The sequence below is a fragment of the Pseudochaenichthys georgianus genome, chromosome 13 (assembly GCF_902827115.2).
Source record: "Pseudochaenichthys georgianus chromosome 13, fPseGeo1.2, whole genome shotgun sequence".
NCBI classification, from domain to species: domain Eukaryota; kingdom Metazoa; phylum Chordata; class Actinopteri; order Perciformes; family Channichthyidae; genus Pseudochaenichthys; species Pseudochaenichthys georgianus.
Window position 1 is genome coordinate 32,664,146 of NC_047515.1, and position 22,144 is coordinate 32,686,289.

General features: G+C 43.5%; 1 protein-coding gene across 3 annotated transcripts; it reads right to left on the bottom strand.

The window, feature by feature from the left end:
- Window positions 1-399: 399 nt before the first annotated feature.
- On the bottom strand, window positions 400-19,783 carry sidt2 (SID1 transmembrane family, member 2). Of its 3 annotated transcripts, XM_034097350.2 has the most exons (26): window positions 19,000-19,783; window positions 18,786-18,907; window positions 16,621-16,785; window positions 16,431-16,476; window positions 15,293-15,394; window positions 14,899-14,982; window positions 14,638-14,803; window positions 14,059-14,152; window positions 13,610-13,665; window positions 13,336-13,362; window positions 7,512-7,550; window positions 7,349-7,426; window positions 6,691-6,806; window positions 6,494-6,567; window positions 6,316-6,382; window positions 5,385-5,458; window positions 5,171-5,294; window positions 4,788-4,905; window positions 4,366-4,502; window positions 4,015-4,123; window positions 3,136-3,212; window positions 2,696-2,742; window positions 2,500-2,605; window positions 2,304-2,414; window positions 1,622-1,735; window positions 400-1,189 (listed from the first exon to the last, which is right to left on the bottom strand). In XM_034097350.2, exons 1-26 carry the CDS (start codon window positions 19,234-19,236, stop codon window positions 1,127-1,129), a joined length of 2,553 nt encoding a protein of 850 aa, XP_033953241.1. In that variant the 5' UTR covers window positions 19,237-19,783; the 3' UTR covers window positions 400-1,126. The 3 variants fall into 3 exon arrangements, with proteins under 3 accessions (XP_033953241.1, XP_033953242.1, XP_033953243.1); XM_034097351.2 differs by lacking the exon at window positions 13,336-13,362; XM_034097352.2 differs by lacking the exons at window positions 400-1,189; window positions 1,622-1,735; window positions 3,136-3,212 and having other exon boundaries at window positions 2,318-2,414.
- Between the last annotated feature and the right edge of the window lie 2,361 nt (window positions 19,784-22,144).

Sequence of the window (22,144 nt, forward strand, 5' to 3'; positions counted from 1 at the left end):
GATACAAAAATGAAGGTAAATAGATGGGAAATGTATAAATAAGAATAAATACACAAGTTAATATCTATTTTGCACTTCTAACGTTACTTTATTTGTTAGCAGCACGATACTGTGTTAGGCTATAGCCTGTATTACAGTGTATTCCAGTTTTACACAGTAGTAGTAAATGTTAAGAAACAGTCATTACAATTTGGTGAATAGCAAAGCTGGCACTTTCATTACTCGATATTCTTGCCATAAACAAATAACATAGTAATGACAACATTGCTGAATAAAATGGTTATAATACCACTTAAATGGCAGTTATGAGTTTCTACCATGTTATCAGGTTTATAGATGACAGAACATCTGGTTCAGGAGTCGCTAACTGAACGTTCAGGAAGGAGCCAAAAAACGATCCTGAAAATGAGACTTTTATTCAATAACCTCTCATTGCAATATTAGACATTTAATCTGTTTATCATACAGTGCAGAGTAAAAAATATCATCGCATCCAGACTTGAGGGCAGTCATGAAGGAAATACAATCATCATCATTATATTGATATTCTCCAATGAGAAGGACGGGTAGCTGGAGGATCTGACCAATCAGAGCACAGTATGTGACTTACATGATTAGAACATCAAAAGGCCACTGACAGACTAGACAAAACTCATTTTCTCACACACAGACACACAGGCATACACACAGCATAAAAACAGTGAATTCAAAATGCATTGCTGACTTGTGAGTCAAATGTAATGCAGTATAAAATAAGTTAATTCTGATAGTTTCTTTGAGCGAGTGTTTACATTTTCATCAACAGCAGGAAGTAAACACTGATCACAACAGTTATATTGATGATGGCAGCGAGAGGACAAAACACTTCAGCATCACTTGACGTTGACCCAGTCTTTTTATTGGCACATACAAGTGTCCATACAAACGGAGGGAGGGTGGAGCTACTGCCCCCTCTCTGACCGGCTGATTGGCTGAGGCCTGCAGGCAGAGAGATGCCCGCCGTGCAGCCTGGGAAAAACCGGCTACTGGCTGTGCTTTTTTTGAAGAACATGAAGGAGCTGAGAACGGAGCGAGACGAGGGCGATAAGGCAGAGAGGAAGAGCTGAGCTCAGACGATCTGACACGTCTAGAAGGCGAGGATCTTGTCTCTCTGGATGGTGTCGAGGTCGTCGTCCATAGTCAGAAGGACCTAGCAGGGAAAGAAATATGTGAGAGGTTAGTATACACAAAGGATTGGGCAGCTGTTTTTTTTCCTCTCCCTCCTTTTCCAAATTATGGGATTCAAAAAAGGCGAAATTCACAAATAGCTGAAACTCTTTATGGCCGTGTTTGTACTGTTAAATCATGGGCGCAACATCTTTTGTGATAGAACCCTGAGAAAGGGAAGATAAACATTTTTAATGAGGCAACTTTATTCCATTGTTGGTGAATTGGCCCCATAATAGTACTGTTTACCAGTTCCCATATTGCAACAATATATTCAAGTTTTATATTTAAAATGTCAAGTACACATATATTAATATAAATAATATGTTATTTACATATGCTTTTAATGAGTGTCCAGAACAAAGAGAGATATCTATGTGACACACACATACACACAAAATGAACATGATCGTACCAGGAAGGATCCGAACATGGCGATGGAGGAGAGGAAGTGCCAAATGTCGTGGTCATCAAAGAATGAAAGCAGGATGCAGTCCCGGTTGTGTTCGCGAGACTCCGCTGGAGTTTTCTGTGTCGGGAGAGGAAACCACACACACAGTTAACGGATGCCACATTGTGTAGGCCAGTGTTTCTCAAACTTTTTCACACCAAGGACCACTTAACCAATAAAATACACTCGCGGACCACCTAACTCCACAAATATCAAAAAACACATCCTTTTTCTAGAACAGATTACAAATCGAATAAATGATCACTATCAAGTACGGTTTTTTTGTGTGTTTTCTTTTATGTTGCGGGTCTCCCCACGAGGCACTACCACGGAGTAGGGGGCGGGTCGTAACAGCTACAGACAAAGAATCAGCACTTTTGAAACAGGGCTGAAACAGAGGGGATTATGGGATTCTACAATGATCTGTTTGGTGTTTGGAGCCAAACACTTCAGAGACATGTTTTGTATATATCTGAGACCTGTAATATATTGATGAAAAACAGTATAATAGGGGACCTTTAAGAAATACAGAGCCAATGTGTGCTCTCACCGGCTAAAACTTTAGTCAACTAGGTGTGAGGGGCTAATGCTGCCTCTGTTTAACTGTGTGCGTGTGCGTGCGTGCGTGTTTGTGTGAGTTACTGACCTGCCAGGTGCTGAGACCCTGGAAGAAGAAAAACAGCGCAAAGCCCCACACCACGGCTGTGAACAGAATACACACCAACGCCAGACACCCGATCCTCTCACCGCTCCTCAACTGAAACACATACACAGAAAAACGTCAGAAATACAACAACAAAAAACGTTATTCTATAAAAACATGGAATTATGCAATGACACACCTTCATAATGATGTAAAAGGCAAAGTAGAGCAGCAGGTTGCAGATGGCGATGGCCAACAGGTAGGAGGCAAAGTCGTTGGGTCTCTCGAGGAGTCCAAAAGCAGCGCTGCAGAGGAAGTGAAACAGATGATTTAATCATGTGACCTATATTTACATTTCAATTGTCTGGTTAGTGTTAAGTAAAAATATCACTTACAGAGACCAGTTGATTATGTTTCCCAGTACGAGCAGAACCATACGGTCCTGTCAGACAGAGGAGAGATGATTTAGAGGTAGACAAATGACTGAATACAAGTAGAAGCATTCGAATGACACAATCTGATCCAAAAATCATCATTCGAGGATTTTTTGTATAAACTTTTAAATACTGTGATTAATTGTAAGCTTAGAGTAATACATGTTTAAAGGAATATCTTCACCAACAAAATGACCATTTGTATATCAATTTCTCAGCCTGTTACTTAAAAGTTCTGTTAACTTAAAAGTAAATGGGGTGCTGGTTAAGAACAGCATCAATCTTTATACACAAATGCATTGAAGGTGACACATGGGTGAGTAATTTAGTTTGAAGGTTATCTCGTGGCTAAATTATGCCTTTAAAACATGTTGTCGCAGCTGCTTCAGGTCATTACTCACAATGTACATGGGTCCACTGCACTGTCTGATGCAGTCTGTGTAGAGGATGTTCAACATCCTGCGCATGATCCCAGAGTCTGCCGCAACAATATACAGACAAGTGTGAAATGAAGCTTAGCGCAAGTTCAGACAGGAAGACCTAACACTCCGTATTGCGCGTCATGGCAATACTTGCTCCCTGCATCTAAATGACAGGGAGCGCCTCTCCTCAGCTAAACCTATCACGCCCCTTCATTACAGGGCTAATCATCGCACCTGTTAACCCCTCTATATATGCTCTCCCCTGTTCTATCAGCTGTCTTCCAGGTGTCAACGCGCAACCCTCCTCCACCCCTTCGCCTCCTGCTTCCAACTCAGGGCCAAGCTTAACCTTCTCCCTTCCAACCGGACCTAACCACTTATAACCACCACCAGTGTCTAGACCCAGGGGGGTTCATCGGAAATGGTTCTTCCCTTCCCGATTGATATCCTACTAAAACTTGGGCCTAATCGCCAAAACAACATTCATTCATTTGTGATGAACTGTCATCATTATGTTCCATTGATATAATGTGACCGATAATAAATATGTATTCCATACATCATGTCTCTCCTGATTGAACTGCAGTCAAACACTAGTCCAGAGTGTCAGGCTCAAATCCAAAGCACCTTCAGTTAATCAGTCAAAATAACACTTGAATGATTTATGATTATTCCTATGCATACATAAAACTAATTAAAAAGCTAATATTGTTTTGTCTGTACAGTTAAATCGTGCTGCTACACATTTGATCAGGAACAGATAAAAGCATTAATTGTAACAATACAACATTCATTTGTTATTTTTGGCTAAAAAGAGCTAGTTACTATGTTTTATCTATAGTTTCAGTTGTTCCTTACCCAGCCTCCATCGGCCCATGTAGTAGAGCTGTGTGCTGAGGAGCATGGTGGCCAGGATGTGGATCACAGAGAAAATAATCCAGAAGACCGTGTTTCCTTTCCCAAATACCTGAAAACAGAGCATCAAACACATACACAATGTTCCTTGTCTACTACATGGTCTTTGTGTGCGCGCGCGTGTGTGTGTGTGTGTGTGTGTGTGTGTGTGTGTGTGTGTGTGTGTGTGTGTGTGTGTGTGTGTGTGTGTGTGTGTGTGTGTGTGTGTGTGTGTGTGTGTGTGTGTGTGTGTGTGTGTGTGTGTGTGTGTGTGTGTGTGTGTGTGTGTGTGTGTGTGTGTGTGTGTACACTTACCACTCCCAGCACAGAGAAGAAGATGACCCCGGCCAGGCAGGCGTATGCAGTGTAAGCACTTGCGTTGATGTCTGGGTGTCTCTTCTGATACAACTTTAACACACACAGCCCAGCAATCATGTACATGAAGGAGGTGTCTGCAGGAAATGAAGAAAAATATGTCAACAACAAATATTTTTGTCGTATAAACATTACAAGACCCAGATTATTTGCACAGAAGGCATCGGGAAACTAAACTGCAATTTTCCTTAAAAGTGACTTTAGCGTGGGACGGTAAACCCCTGAAACTAATATAGAGGACAATCTGCACAAATGTTATTCCGTTGGATCAACAATGGTTGCAGGTGATCTCAGAAAAAGAACTCAAAGCTGTGTGGATTGTGGTCCGTGTGTGGTCAAAAAGAGGACCCGTGCAGTCTTACCGAACTGGAAGTTGGTGTAGTTGGGACAGACGTGGTAGCATGCGCTGAGCAGACCCTCCATCATCAGAGCCGTTCCCATGGCGTAATACAGACCATAGTGCTTTGGGATACCACATTCCTTTTGGGTGGGAGAAAGGAACACTGGGTTATAATTGAGCAATGAAGTTCTATAAATAGAACATTGTGCCTGTATACTTCCTTCATTACCTCTTATTTATTGAAGCAATAAGTTACCAAATAGTGCTAATTTAGCTAAGATACTGTTTTCAATCACAAAAAATGTGTATTTACTTTGGAAACAGAGCTAAAAACCCCTCTTTGCTGGGTGACACACAAATGACTATAAGTGTCTCAGTGCGTTAACTTCTGTCCGTGTTACTCACCAGCGCGTTCAAATCGTTGCGGAACAGGGCTCGATTGTGGACGATATCTTTTTTAAGGATGATAAGGAGGAAGAGGAATCCCAGCAGCACGTAACCGAGGTTACTGAGGATGTTGTTGAACGCACTGTGTATGAAAAATGGTGTGTGACAAGGGTTTAAACACCGATATGTAACCGTCTAGCCATACGATAATACATTTGGCATCCAAACGCACCTCAGAGCTCCCAGAGGGTGGGCACACAGGAAGTTGTAGTAGCAGATGTCCTGGTTTCCTGTTACATTCACCACCTAAAGAAAGAAAGAGAGTCAGTTTACCTTCTATTTTTATTTATTAGGGATGTAACGATACCAAAAACTCACGGTGCGATAATATCGCGATAAAAAGTCCACGGTACGATATTTATCACGATATTGAAAAATAACGAAAAAATATTTTTTTACTTGATTTTTTTTTTCTTTATTAAATAATAAATCGGATTTGTACAGCATTTTAGTAGGATAGTAGTATTTTAAAGTGTCAACAATATAATAATCAGACCCACTCACTCACTCAGCATCATCAAGGTTATCTTTTAGGAATATGAGCATGTCCACATTTCCAGGTAGAAGCTGGAATGTTTGGGCGTTTACAAAATCCCCTGCTGTGGAAAAAACTCTCTTGCTTGGTACTGATGTTGCTGGGACAGAGAGATATGCTTTGGCCATGGGTGACAGCAGTGGGTCAAACTGTGCATTGTCTCTCCACCACTTCAAAAACAATACAGTTTTTGCCAAGAAGGTGAGGCTTATTGACAGGGCGAGATATAAATATACTGTTGGTACTTGTCAATGTCTCTAGGTATGTACATGTAGCCCTGTAAATACGATGTCCTTTTGTGTTATCTGTTGTTTTATGTTCATGTTGTAACCAACTTGCTGCCATGTTGGACAAGTCTCCCTTGAAAAAGAGATTGATGATCTCAATGGGACCATCTGGTTGAATAAAGGTTTAAAAAAAAAAATATTATTATTATTATTATAAAAAAAAAAAAAAAGTCTCACGGTATTGAGTCATTTATTTACCACGATATCGCGATATTCGATATATCGTTACATCCCTATTATTTATCATATTTTATTTCACAGTCCATGTCTCATCAGCGTACCGTCTGGTAGGTGATGACCAGCTGGACGACTGGCAGTGCATAGAAAACAGCAATAGTAGCAATGTTCCTGAAGGGAAAAGAGATCATTATTAGACTTCCTCTGAATTGGGAGGATTTAGAAATCTTCACAAATGTATCATTGTACTTCATTCAATTGTATTCGAACCACTATCCTCACCAGAAGTAGATTTGGTATTTCTTGCTCAGAATCCTCTTGTCTTTGCGGGACAGGTCAGACACACATAGATATTTCTGTATTCAGGAGGGGATATTATTACACATTCCTCGTAGAATTAGCAACGGAAAGGAGAAGTGATATTTAAACATTGTGACAAAACCAAGCAATGTGCATTGAGTTGGAGAGACTGGGCAAACCTTGGTGCGGACGATGTTTTTGTCTGAGTTGATATCGTCCAGCGTGTCATAGTCGTCCTCCTCCACAGAGCTCAGAGACTCGTGCCTGCTTCGTCCAACGCCGTCCAGCGATCTCTCTGATGGAGAGAGATAGGGAATTCATGGAAGAAAAACAGAAACAAGCCTCTCTCGGTGGGACAATCTGGTGAATTACATGGATTCAAAGTTGTTGTTTTTTAAGGATGCAAAAGGTGTTTCAACACATCACACCTCTTAAAAAGTATTTGCATTGCAATGATTGTTGGTACTCTGATCCACCTAGTATCAAAAAGGTTTTGCTGTTTATTTCATTTGAATCAGATTAGGAATTTGCCACCTCCAGGCATCGACATTTGAGTCTCATTGATGTTTGATTCAAACGGTGCTGATTGATTTGGTGCAACTATTAAAACGATTTTGCGGCAGTGTGTCACCGATGCGGATGGCTATGTGGTGAAGGTGATAGAGGATTGTGCGCCGTTTGAAAGGCATCTGTCCTGATGAACAAAAGACACACAGAAGACAGGTGAGGGACCAGAAGAAGCACATAAGAAGCTAACTGCAAGCCAGGCTGTGGAGACATACTGCAACGTGAGAGGGGTGGGCCAGAGGAAATGTGTGTGTCTGTGTGTGTCCATACCTATGTATCCATAGTTGTTGTCAGTGGATGTGGCGCTGTCAGTGATGGCCTCTGAACTGAGAGTGCTACCGTTGTCAGCTGGAGAAAAAAACAGAAGGATTTTTCATTATTATTCATAAAAGCTACTCTTAAAGAAAGACGTAAAGAAATCTCCGAAACTCACCAAAGGATCCATATTCATACGGTGAGGCTGCAGTTTGGCCTGTGGAGATAAGCACGCACACATTTAAAACACATTTAAAAGTATAGGTGCACACAATGACACAGAGCACCACTTCAACCAATACTTGTTAGTATCTTAAGGCTACACACTAAAACACTACTGAGTTCTCATTCATAACACTCCGTTCGATGTCTCACTATGGGATGCCCTTCATCGGGGAGCAAACAGAAGCATCAATCTCATTACGCCAATCCTGATTGGCTGGTGATCTTGACGTCAGCGTCAGGGGAATCCACCCCCTTTAAGTAGCTTGCGCCACAACGCATGCGTCATTCAAACACCTCTTCTCGCTTCAGAGCAGATGGTACTCTATGGTAGCCGGGAAGCTTCACGGTCCACAGACTGAACCCAAATCTAAATTTCGGTCGACGGGCGCTCGCCGGCTACCCTTCCTGCTTAGCAAGAAGACTGCTAATACTAACACACCAGTTAGTATTATAATCGACCTCGCCGTTTCTTCTTCGGGAATGAAGGTAAGGTTTTGATTTTTTCAAGCTAGCAACACACCTGTTGCTAGCTTGCTTTCCCTCGCTACCGACACCACGGTAGCGAGGACGTTTCTCTTTTCTCTTTCTCACGGAGGAGGAAAGGATTAAAAGAATATTAACACACCAGTTAATATTCTTTGAGAAAAAAGACCTACACCGTCCTCTTTTTCTCCGGATTAAAGACAGGTTGGTAACACTTTTTTTCTCGACGACGTACCTGTTACGAGCGGGTCCTCTCCACGCCACGCGGCGAACAAGATGGACGCCTCTCTCCCTCACACCAGAGGAGTCAGGGACTCGGAGGCTCGACTCTGCGGGTTGAAAATATCAGGCACAGACTCACACCAGGTCTGCTCGTCCTGCCTCGGGCTGGAACACGCCAAGGAGGCTATTGACAACCCCGGCTCGTGCCCGTTTCACCATAAAGAGCCTCCGCCGACGGTTAGCACGCCAAGCTAGCTTGTCGGGACAGGACCCCCTCATGTCCGTTGATTTGCCGGCTGGCAATCAAGACGCGGGGGCGTCCGCCGCAGAGATTGAGCCCCGCACTGTGTCGGTCTGGGGCTCATCAACAGCGGCAGCTGCAGAACCGGAGTCCCGCGCCGTGTCAGGCTGGGACCCGGTGGCGGCAAGAGACGCGGGAACAGAGCCCCACGCTTTACCAAGCTGGGGCTCCCGGCTAGACCTCACCATGGTTTCGCCCGCGGAGGATGTCCTGGAATTGGATTACATGGAGGACGAAGAGGATGCCTCTGAGTTCCTCCTGTCTGATTCGGATGAGCAAGAAGACGATATCTTCATGTCATCGGCTCAAGCTGCAAAGCCGGGAGCGATGGCTGCTCTCCCGGGCGATAGCACACCAGCTTCGCCCTGTCTGAGCATGGACCTGCAGGCCGTGTGTCAGCGCGCTGCGTCCAGGCTAGACATCCCGTGGCCCGAAATGGCCAAGGAGACCTCCAGGTCCCGTTACGAGGGGAAACATTTTCCCCAAGCAACGAGGACAAAGAGGCAACTCCTTCCGGTCTTCCCGGAGATGTTGGATGAGGTGTCGGTCTCGTGGAGAGACCGGCCCTTTAGCAACAAGGCCCCAATCCAGAGTGCCTCCTCCCTAGACTGTGACGGTATGGAGAGGCTTGGCCTGCTCCGCATACCGCCTATGGAACCGCTGGTGGCAGCCCACCTCCTACCGAGGATGGGCCCGTCACCAAGCAGAAACCCCACGCTGCCAGCGAAGGCGGACCGATTCCAGTCGACCATGACTGAACGGTCCTACAGAGCCGCAGCGTTGTCCGCCAGGGCTCTGAACGTTTCCTCGCTGCTAACCGCATACCGAGCGGAGCTCTGTGAGGATCTGTCGAGCAATCCTGGACCGGCCGTTCTGGATGAGATGGCCGCGGTCCTGGACGGCAACGCTGTGCCGTCCAGGCCACGGGCAAGGTAATGGGGATCATGGTGGTGCAGGAAAGAGCTAGATGGCTCAACCTCACCAACCTCCCAGACCGGGAAAAGGAGGATGTGCTTGACATGCCCATCGTTCCCGAGGGGATTTTCGGCTCCGCTCTCGCCTCCATGCAGAGGAGATGCGAGTCGAAAAAGAAGGAGGACGAGGCCCTCCACCTCTGCCTCCCTCGAAGGGTCCAGCCGCTGCCTTCACAGCGGCAGTCCTTCGACCAAGCTGCCTCGAACCCTGCTCGGTTCAAAATACCCAAACAGCAGAGGTCGCAGCCCGCCCCGAGTCCCCAGCCCAGGCAGGAGACGAGGGCGAGTTGGCCTAGAAAATCTCCGGTCCCGGCTGCAGCCCAGGCGCCAGCAGTCGAGGAAGAAGACGCGAGCGGCCTGACAGCCCCTCCTTCTCTCCTCTGTGACAGAGCTGGAAGTCCACGGTTCCCCAGCTCTAGATGTGTTCCCGCCGCCTCGAGAGATGCCGCAACACCATCCTCAAGTCCGCAAAAACACATGTCACAAGTTTGTTGTTGTTTCTAAAATAAACCATTTTCCGCTGACGCATCCAAGCTTCAAGCCAAGGGCACAGCTCAAAAACATGAAAAGAAAAACAATAAAAACAATAAACAGTCCGTCAAGTGTTCCCCTTCTGAGAGCAGCTACGGCTTCTCTCAAAAGGCGGATTATAGACGGGTCTGTGAAGGCACCACCGTCACGCGCATGCTCAGTATCGGTGGGGATTGTCGAAATAGGGTACCACCGTGTTCAGACACTAGAGGGCCCCAAAACACAACTAATAGGGACTCACAAGCCCGGGGAGAGTCAGCCCATATTCTAGAGAGAGAGATTCTCTCACTTCTAGAAAAGAGGGCTATATCTATAGTACCCGCCGAGCAGAGTCAGATTACGCAGACAAATGTCCTCGTAAAGCACCTGCTCAACCTGGGTTTCATAATAAACACAGAAAAGAGCATGTTGTGCCCAGCACAGACTGTACTCTTCCTGGGTTTACACCTGAACTCGGTGCCCTTTACAGCCCGCCTGTTAATGGCACTACGTCACTGGCTGCACCCGACTTTTCTAGTACGGGGCGCGCCTATGGGTGCTGTCCTTTCACGGAAGGTGGTCACCACAGACGCATGTCTGACAGGCTGGGGAGGTATTTACGGAGGTCGTCCGGTGAGGGGTCTCTGGAACAGAGACCTCCAGCGGGCGCACATAAATTACCTGGAGCTTTTAGCGGTGTTCCTCACTCTAAAACGCTTTCTGCCTTTTCTCAGAGGACACCATGTCCTCGTGAGGACAGACAATACGACCACAATATCGTGTATAAACCGCCAAGGGGGTTTGTGTTCTCTCCAGTTACACATGCTGGCACGCAAACTGATCTTATGGAGCGGCAGACGTCTCCTCTCTCTGAGAGCGACGCACGTACCGGGAGTGATGAACCTCGGGGCAGAGGTACACCACTGTATGCAAACTGGACTCTACATCCAAGGATTGTGAGTCAGCTGTGGGTGCGTTACGGCAGAGCCGCAGTAGATCTGTTCGCATCAAAAGAAAATGCTCAATGTCAGCTGTTCTTTTCAATGCGCGATTTAAACGCACTGTTAGGCGTGGACGCCCTCGTGCACGATTGTCCTCCGGGTCTTCTGTACGCGTTCCCACCCCTGGCTCTGTTACCCCCCAACTCTGGCCAGAGTGAAGGAGCAACGCCACACACTTATCCTGATGGTTCCGCCCTAGCCCGCAATGTACGGGCTGGCGGAGATATATCAGCTGTTGTGCGGGCAGCCATGGTAGCCCCCACTACGCAGGGACAGATTGTCTCAGGCGGGGGGGGGCGATCCTTCACCCACACCCAGAGCGCGGGGCACTATGGGCCTGACCCGTGAGTGGTACAATCTGAATACAGTGGGACTCCCTCAGAAGGTGATAAACACTATTCAGAGTGCGAGAGCTTCCTCCACCAGGTCTCTTTACGACTGTAAGTGGAGGGTGTTTGAGGAGTGGTGCCTTCAAGAAGGGCACATCTCTTTTCAATGTCCTGTCGGGGTGATTTTATCATTCCTACAGGACTTGATCGAAAAACACAGAGCTTTCTCCACGATCAAGGTGTACCTGGCTGCTATTGCTGCATGCCATGTGGGCTTTGAGGGTAAGACGGCTAGCCAACATCCTTTGGTTTGCCGTTTTATGAAGGGAGCGCGCAGGCTCCTCCCTGTCTCCAGGTCGCTGGTGCCCTTATGGGACCTGGCAGTGGTTTTAAATGGGCTCAAAATGACCCCATTTGAACCCCTGGAGGGAGCTGACATGAAACATCTGTCACTCAAGACAGTGCTGTTACTGGCCCTGGCATCCGCCAAGCGGGTCAGTGATATTCATGCGCTGTCTGTACATCCCTCATGCACTCCGTTCGCCCCAGGGCAAACGAGAGTGTTGTTGAAGCCCAACCCTGCCTTTACACCAAAGGTGGTTGGTTCGTGTACCCCAATTGACATTGAGGCATTTCCTCCGCCGCTGTGTTCCTCCGGGGAACAGCAGCCGGATGTGCTGTGTCCAGTCCGTGCTTTACGCACCTATATGGACAGATCAAAAGAGTTTCGTCATAATGACCAGCTCTTTGTGTCCTGGGCTAACCCTCACAAGGGCAAGCCCGTTACTAAGCAACGGCTCTCCCAATGGATTGTGGAGGTAATTGCTTTGGCCTATACGAGTCAGGGGCTGCAGGCACCTTCGGGTCTGCGGGCTCACTCGACTCGGGGCCTGGCTACATCCTGGGCTTTGTTCAAGGGTGTTTCCATCCAAGACATCTGTGCAGCGGCGAGCTGGTCCTCGCCGCTCACTTTTGTCCGCTTTTACAGGCTAGACGTCTCCGCTCCAAGCGTGGCCCGAGCAGTGTTGGGCACCTTGTTGCTTATTTTGAATGACGCATGCGACGACTAGCGCAAGCTACTTATAGGGGGTGGATTCCCTGACGCTGACGTCAAGATCACCAGCCAATCAGGATTGGCGTAATGAGATTGGTGCTTCTGTTTGCTCCGCGATGAGGCGCATCCCATAGTGAGACATCTCACTATATGTTACTCTGAGAACTGGGGTTACGTAAGTAACCTATAGTTATTAGTACATGAACACAGAGAGGTGAGGGATGCAAAAACACATGCAAGGATCTAATTATTTCAGGCTCTAAATGCCTACATTTGACAGTATTAGGATGACAATGTGAGTGGGGAATGCTGCAAAATGTGTTGCAAAGAGTGGTGACTGCTGCAATGAGAGTGAATTGTTTAAAAAAAGTGTCCTTCAGTTTTAAAATCAAATCATGTCAGCATACACTGCAGTGAGCAGACACAGATACACACTGAGAGGTAGAGTTGGGCTAAAGAACCACAGAGGAGAATATATTAATCTCAGTAATTAACAACTGTATTTTTGATCTTGATAACTTGAGACAACTTCTATGTCATCCTTTAGTTTTTCCATCATGTTGTTTGTATTGTTGACTATAATGTAATATACTGATGTGTCTCTTCAGTAAACAAACAGTATAGCTGTGAGAAATAGTAGAATGTGTGACAAATACAGGAAAACCTAATAAAAGTGAGTCATGTGTGTATGTATCTGCAAGCCATAAAAGCTTCATTTACTTGAAATACTATCATTTTTATGTTAAGACACAGTCTCTAGAGCTCTACAGTCAATCATATCTCTTTATTGTTAGTCAATGAACACTGTTTATATGGCAGGAGAGTTATAGTATGTGAGCTAATGCAGGCAGAGCCTCTACAGACAGTATTAAGTGCAAGGCAGGAGTAACAGTGTCGTTATACCATCTCCGTTCTTCCCAAGCAGAGAGGCTGAACCACACATAAGCATGAGGGAGAGAGAGCGAAAGACACACATTCATTACACAGAAATGTTTAACTCTACATTAAAACGCTTAAGAGTTAATGTACCACTATACTGTCTGTTGGGGGTAATCTCACATTGAATATGGCACCTTCTCTCCAGTACACGTTCACAACTTTAAGATAATGGTACACTCCACACACCCTCTTACGAGCCCCTAATGGGCCGATCCATCGTAGCTAGTTGCTGGGTTACCTGTTTCCGCGGGCGACATGTCAGCAGGAATCTGAAACACCTCTCTCTTCTTCATTCTGCAGAGAAAGAGAGGAAAACTAATTAAAATCATTTGTATTCAGTGGAGTGCTCCTCTTGTGGTGCAGTTGTATACATCTACGTTCTTCTTGAACTGGGACCAGAATAACAACATGTATACATTGTGAACTTGTAAAGTAATGTTCTTTTACAAAGGGCTTAACGATTTTTAAACAACATATATCCAGAAAACCAAACACTCCAGTCTCTGTGGCTTTATCTGCCGTAATGACAATTGAAGGGGGGATACATGGGAAGTTTATGCATCACTGCAAAGGATTTAATTATTCTAACACAAATGCAAATTATCTCAGCAGTGAAACAAGTCTGGGTACATGAAGTGTTTGCAACTAACTGTTGATTTAGTGTCAGAGAAAAGTGCTGAATCGTACCGCTTGTTCTCCACACAGGTCATGAGCAATACGAGCAGATAGAAGGAGAGGAAGATGCCCAGAATGAACAGCATACCCCTCACATACACCTCCGCTGTGTGGAGAGAGACATACTGTTAGCATATTAACATGCTGGACCTCGCCAGCACTGCAGAATGAAATTATATATCATCATTACAGCTTACAATTGGGGGAGACATACATTATACAACATGCAGCATGCATAAAAGCAAAACTCGTTGTTTTGCATTATTTATTTCTCTATTAATTCCATTTCTAGAGAACAGAACGCTTGTTTATTACTTTTGGGAGACCTGGGTTTAATGAAAATCATCCTTCAAATATCATAACTTTCCCCCAGTTGCATATTGTGCTGATATACCGAAAACAACCTTTTACTGCAATGGCACAATTATAAAGCTAATGGTGAACCTGAACCCGTATCGAAGCTTCTTAACTGTGGGCATTTAACAAATTCATTTTCCTCTAAATAATTCGGAAAAGCTCTGTGGTTTACAAGAAATCAATATGGATTATTCCTCCCTCTGAACAGTATATATTTGTGAACACGTGACTTACAGTTGATAGCAGGGGTGACAACCACATCGATGAGCTTGCTGCGGTTGCCGGCGTCGATGAGCTCATCAGGACGGAGAGGGTAGAATCTCAGCGGACCGCCACACGCCTCGTCCTCTGTTTTTACCACTACCACCACATAGAAGCTGTTGCTGGGGAAATCTTTTCTCTAAATGACAGAAAAGGACATATGTTGTGATGGAAGAGCTGTATGCTTTGACACACAAGCTTTGACCATGTGAGCGACTGTGTGTCAGACCCTACCTGCACTGTGATGGCGCCTTTTTTGGTCATAGTCTGGTACATCCCAATGAAGGCCACATTGTTGTCAAGGTCATAGACTGGACACTAATAAGAAAGAGACAAGAAGAAAGACAAACATGGAATATGAAACACAAAGACTTAAAAGATAAGATGAACAGGATTGGATAAAAATAACAATATTATATCAACTAAGGTGATTCAAATATTAGTTAATCTTCTCAGAACATCATAACATTGACAGTGTGGGCTCAGCACAGCACCGACACTGTCATGAACTTCATTTTGCCCTCATGTGGCCAAATGGTGGTACTGCATGCTGTCTACAATGGACGGGCCATTTGAGGACATCAGAAGTCTGGTTTGAGGGGATGATGTAGGGAGGGGGAGAGTGTACCTGGATGTCCTGGATGGACATAACGGAGCAGGGAAAGGTCATGTCCGAGTTGACCTTGACGATCACAGTGTCCACCCCGTCTGGGAAGACATACTGGAAGTACTGAGAGGATGGGCAAAAGAAAGAATAGGGAAAAAGATGAATATGAAGAAACGATCAACCCCTTTTTTATGTTTCCTAGCTTTTCTTCACTATCTTTATAATGCGTGAAAGAGGTTGGGATAGACAATAAATGTGATGGAACATAGGTAAATAAACTGAAGTACTGGTACACTAATTACCAACCTTATGGATTAAAGGGTTATGATTCAAGGGAGAGGTGCTACAAAAGGTCATAATGAAAAACTAGTTTGTTCCTCTTTTAAGGTAAAAGCAGAACGTGTCAATCCAAAGGATGAACAAATTGAAGTCACAACAGGGTGGGGTAGGTACTTTTGGAGAAACCAGCTCGAGTGCGCTAGAATTTGAAAATACACAGCCGGAAAAAATCTGCCACTTCCTTACAGAGCCCCTCCTCCAACACACGAACGCGCACATGACCAATGAGGGCACGAGATAAGTTTGTGCACGAGATGGAAGGCTGACAGGCAGGGAGGCCATCCAGTTATTGTAGCCGGGCCGGCTAAAATGACTAGTCGTGCTTTTTACAGTACTACGGCTTCCACAGATGACATTTTTTTATGGATTTTTTGTCAAAGCACTTCAGATATTCATTGCTATCGGGATGTTGAGAGCAACTCCATGGAATATAACAAAAAGTGTATCTCGAGCCGGTTTCTCAAACTTACCTACCCCACCTTTAAGAATTGTGTGAAATGTGAAATTCCCTAATTGTGCTTTCCTCAGCTTCTCTCCCGATAAAAAGTACCAGTGTTTAATAATAAGCTGTATGTATCATTGTTGGGAAGTGAAAGGAATATTTTTGTATGTGTGACGCAGAATCAGGCTTGACTTTAACAGTGTATTACTTACTTTGTAAAACAATATATAACAAAGAAATACCTTTAATAAATGTACTTTTTCTGAACAATAGTATCCAATACCGGATCACCCCATTGTCACCAATACTGGACGCATATATGCAGTCGGTATCGGATCTCTAATAACAACACAAAGCTTTGGTATTGAGCTGAAATACCTGAGGTTGGGAGGGTGACGCAGTGAAGCTGAATTTCGTGTCCGTCCTGTAATCAAGGTAAAGAAAGCATGTCAGACATACCAGTAACAGACCTGTTTGTGACTTTACATCCTAGCTTAAAGTAACATTCATGAAGCTGAGAATGCAGGTAGCTGCTGCACCGTGTGTGATTCTCTCAGATGTCACTCACTGCAGGGTGAAGCTTTCAACACGGCTGACCCTGAGCTGGTAGTTTGTTCCCTGGCTGGACAGGGTGGACACATCCACAAAGAAGAACTGGTTCTCTGAGGAGGCCCGGGTCGGAGGCTGGCACAATGTCCGGCCCACATGATTGTAGGGATACTTTCTCTGGTATCTGGAGAGAGATAGAACAAAAATAAACTCAAGTTACCATTCAACAGGTTTGAATTGGATGACATGAGTAAATCTATGTTTTCACAAGAGTTTTGAAGATTTCCAAAAATCGGATGTCAAATGTTCAGCTTTAGAGCTAATTATCTCATCACATAGTGCTCTACGGTGAGTGACATGCATTTCTGGCAAGTCTAGAGATTGTCCTGAACATTTTGATATGGAACACAAAAGATGATTTAAGGAGACATCTACAAATCGAGAAAATACCCTTAGACTCCAGAGGGTAACAAGTATCTACACATGCATGGAAAAGTACTTTGAACTAAGTAATGGATGAATGTATTATAAAAATCTAAGCAAGAAAATGTACTTGGTAACTGAGGATGGAAATTATTTTATTAGATTACTTAATATAATAGCAGCATACGACATTACCAAGGATTGTTGTTTAGGAATCAGATGACCAACAGTAACTAAATAATGCATATTGAATTAGCTTTGAGCACAATTAAATCAATACCCAGCTCTAGAAATTGTTTTGCAAATGCAAACAGCATAGATCAAATTGAAGTGGGAATATTTTAAAAAGAACACGTAACAGAAACTATATGAAACGAAATAAATAAATACTGATGACTTTGAGGTTGGCTCATTTACAGTAAACTGGGCTCCTCAGAAATCTTCACACCGGAGGATCTTAAAAGGAGGAAGTGAAACACCAAGGTTTTTTAGTCATCTGCTAAAACATGCATGGCCATGAGACCTACACAGGCAAGACTGCAGTGAGGTTATTCTAGTGTTGCACAACCACACAAAGTACCTTGGAGTGTGGGAGACACATCGCAGATGGGCTGTGAGCCAATAGCTAATAAACAGCTGAACTTCTAACCTGTTATGAAAAAGGCTGTGTGCCTTATAACCAATGAGAACACTCCGGAGCATATGTAAGGCTGTGTTGTTTAGTCCCCACATTGACAACTGGTGAGTCTTAGTGCTTGCTTACTTCATCAAAGAAATAAATACTTTGGATTCTATCAAATGTCCACATACAACTATGATATCTAAATAAGCAATATTCCTAAAATGCAGCATCTCTTGGCATACATTTGACCCTGGATCTAAAACACATCCTTCTCCAACATATATCCAAAGAAAAAGCACTGTTAGCATACATTTACAGATTTCCTTCACTTATATGGTTATTACTCACAGCTCTTGACAACAGACAAGTACATTAGCTCTATCTCATGACCAGAAGTCATATCTGTTTACTGTCTAGTGAAAGCAGCAACAGGACGCCAGACACTCCCTAGGAGAAACCTTGGACTATTGCTCTCAGTATCATCTGAGTGTCTGCAGTCAATTACAAGAACATACATAAAGGCCTAGTTTAACAGACACAAGTCTGTTCATCGGGGTGGTACTTAAATTATGTTCTATAGTTGATTTTTGTCAGTGTAAGCATTGTTTCAAAATATTAAAAAATACAGCTCTATCTGAACCTACGGCTGATTAGTTCCCTTTCTTTTCTAATTCTCTATAGAGAAGTTTTCACATCTAAACAAATGTGAGTGCTTAGTTGTTCAATTTACCAAAGAGGAAGTTGTGTATGCCCTAATGGTTTGGAAAACGTATTTGGTCTATGAAGTAGAGTGGACTGTACTGATTCATTGTACAACCATGTGTTGTACAAGGACAACACACACTTATTACTACTAATCTCAGCCCTGCTCTACAATTCACAGAATATAATTGACTAAAACCTCAGAGGAGTTAGGGTAATAGCTAGGATGTTGCTATGGCAAGCAGAAGCCAATAAGGCATTACGCTGGTAATAAACTGGAAATGTTGTTGGATTGTTAGGACTTCAGAAGTGTTTCAGGAGAAAAACATTAAGGGTGAGTTTAGCACATTTAAGTGAATGACCAAAAACAAAGTCTACATCAGATGTTAGGATTCCAGATGTGTCACAACTAGGGTATGCAAAGTTAAAATACTCACAGGCCTCTTAAAATGAGAGGGATTTGAAACGACAGCACAGCTTGCTTCTGTCGTACCACAAACAATATGGGACTATCAGAACCTCCTGACAACACGTCCACAGTCACACGAACTCCCTCCGTCTGTCACCCAGAGAAATAGAAAACAAACATATTACTCAATTGCTTCATATTAAGCTATAAACCAATGTAGCAGTATGGCGATGTAAACTCACCTTGTTCCTGGAGATAGTGTGATTAAAAGCATAGATGGTCTGGTTCTGACTTGTTACAGTGTCATTGTATGTCACATCAAACTCGGCATATTTCTGGACCACATTTGTGTTCTCCTCCACCGCCCCAATGCCGCAAACACACTGGGTCACACAGAACCAGAGCAGGGCTGGTCGGATCCAACCAGCAGGTCCACAGCTGTTTTTATGTCGAGACTTCCAGCAACTCCTTAACACCATTTTGTCTGACACCGTCTTCCTAAACTGAAACGTGATTCTAGCCTGGGTGGCAATACTACTAACCGCTCCACCCCATTCATCAACAAATATAAGGATAGTTAGCTAGCTTTACTTTGGCACTGCTATAACAGACAATAACAGCTGCTAAGCTAAAGAGAAAGCTACGTGTTTACCTTTAGATACAGATTAACGGTTTGTCCTATTTGCAAATAATCGAAGCTCTCTGCTGTGCGACCAAGAACAGGTTCCAACACAACACAATTGATGAAAACGATTCTCAATTCCTCTTTATCTGAGAGACTGACCAGCTGTTAGCTCGCAGTGCTAACATTAGCACTGATGGGTAGGACGTCGGTAAAGCAGCTCCATGTTTTGATCGAAGTTTTAGTTCCAGCTTCGCGGACCGAAAAATGTAAAAGTGTTCAAGTCTTTCCAATACCAGCGGTTGTCACGGCATGTGTTTGCGGCGCTGCGGCATTGTGAAAGTATGTCTCGGACGGAGAGTGAATAGATTTGGCATGTGTATGATATTATCGGAGACATTAGCGCCCCCCTCCACGCTCAGACAGTAAACAAACTGTGCGACGTCATGACGTAATGTCTCTGTCCTCTAGAATTGATTTTTCAATTGGCCTAATCCTAAACCATGTTTCTTAAAAATAGTTAATTTAGGCAATGCAGGCCCTGTTCCCAGATACATAATTCAATTTATTCCAAATCAGGTTAGGCAACTATCTACAACCGTAGTGAACAGCTTTTCCTGTAGGCCTACACATGTATGAAATGCATTTGTATATTATTATGTATTTGTCAAGACTTCTCATCTTAATTTAATTAACATTACAAGCTCTCCACTCACTTTTAAATACACAATTCAGCTAATTTATACCAAATCAACATATCAGTTCATCATGCAATAACACTATTTACATATATAGGCTAGTGAACAGCTTTTTTAGTAGGCCTACATATCTGAAATGAACGTTTTTTTGAAATTATTATATATTTGTACGAGTTATAAACCCAGACAAGCTAACATTATTAGATCTGAAATAATTAGAAATGATAACCATGAAGTAGAAGTAGAAATGTGGCATCTCCTGCAGCAGAGTTTGGATACAGTTAGAGACTGTTCCGCACCTTATGCCTTTTTCATAATATAAATAAAGAGCCATTGTACCATTTGTTCTACTATTTTGATCAATAAAATGTTATTACCACATATTTGCTAACCTTTATGATAAGGAACATAGTAACATACATATTAGCAAATGTGATGTGATGTTGTATAAGAGAGCAAAATCCCCTCTAGCTTCTGATCATTATTTGCATGTTTGGCCACATCCATATTTTGTCATAATGAGCTGTCAGGTAACATTGATCCTCCTCCCTGTGATTTTTTTGCACCCAGTTGCCTCCACAAAGTCTTCAACAGGTGGCCTAATGGCAGCCTTATATTATTTTGCAAATCTATAAACAACCGAGTACTCCTATTATTTATGTTTCAGTCTTTTTGTGTCTGGGTCTGCGTAATCATAAATCATGTTTCTTCGAAATTGTTAATGGTGGCGATGCAGGCCCTGTTTTTTAGATACGTCATTCAGCTAAACACAATCAACAAGTCAGTTTATGCAATTATCTCAAACCTATTCACCTACATTGAACACAATTCTGTTTAGGGCCCTGGGAAGCAAGGCAGCTGCCAGTGCTGCTCTTATATTGTCTTATCCAGTTTAGGGTAACATGATGCAGGAACTCTTTTCTACCATGCAGTGGTGCTGTCTACAACCATGTCAGGAGGCTGTAGAATGGAATAAAATACAAACAATCTCCCCTCATATTTAAACTGCAGAAATCCAAAAAGATGTTTGTTCAATGCGTCTCTTTAATTGTGTGTCACTGGTTGGCACATTGTATAGAAGCTATCAAAAACGATATATATATAAAAATATGTCTGTAGAATAAATTACACACAAACAAAAAGAATGATGCTACATGAGACGACTTTAATAATATAGTTTACACTCATATGGACAATTCAACCTGAAAGCATGGACAAAATAATGAATAGGCCTATACTAAAACAGTTAGGCCTATATGTGATGGTCCCCAAGAAGCCCCCCAGTGTTTAAGCGAGAGTGTATGAATCAAAAAGAATATGTATTAAACTAAGAATTGTTGCCTTTAATTGTGAGCAAAGAAAAAGCCTTTCATATATGCAGGTTCAACAGAGTCTGCTATATTGCACTGCCCAGGATAAACAAAAATACATTCTGGTCTATTCACGTTTTTAAGTGACCATACATGCTCCTGACACACTTGGCTGTAGGTATAGGCCTACCCATATTCATATTAGTGATATAATTTATTTTAAACTATGAAATCGGCAAATATAGGCAACTAGTAAAATGTATGTTTGGTGTCAAAGGGTTAATAACACTATACTGATGTGAACTGTTCATACGAGTGTTAGATGTAAAAAGCATTTGATCAAATAGGAATACGTAGCTTTGACTCATAATAGCAGGTTGTTCACGAACACTGAATGGCCATAATTTGTCTGTCAAACTGCTTGAACGTGTGAAGAACTATTAATTTCTAGAAATATTCATGATGTCTGTTTTCCTGAACCTTATTATGTGTATCTGTCATTTCAACGTTAGAGTGCTGTAGTACTTTAAAGCCTTACTGATCACCATACACAGTGCAGCAGTTTGCAAAGAATCACTGAATCATGGGAACCAGAGTGATAATGCGCACTTCTTTGTCGCCAAGGCAACCACAATACGTTGCTGTGGATGAAGTCATTTGTTACGCTGATCGTTGCCACGGTTACAACCTAGAGAGGGCGCTGCGGAGGAGCGTTTCACGTAAAATGACGCAGGGCGGGGGCGTGCCCGTGATGCGC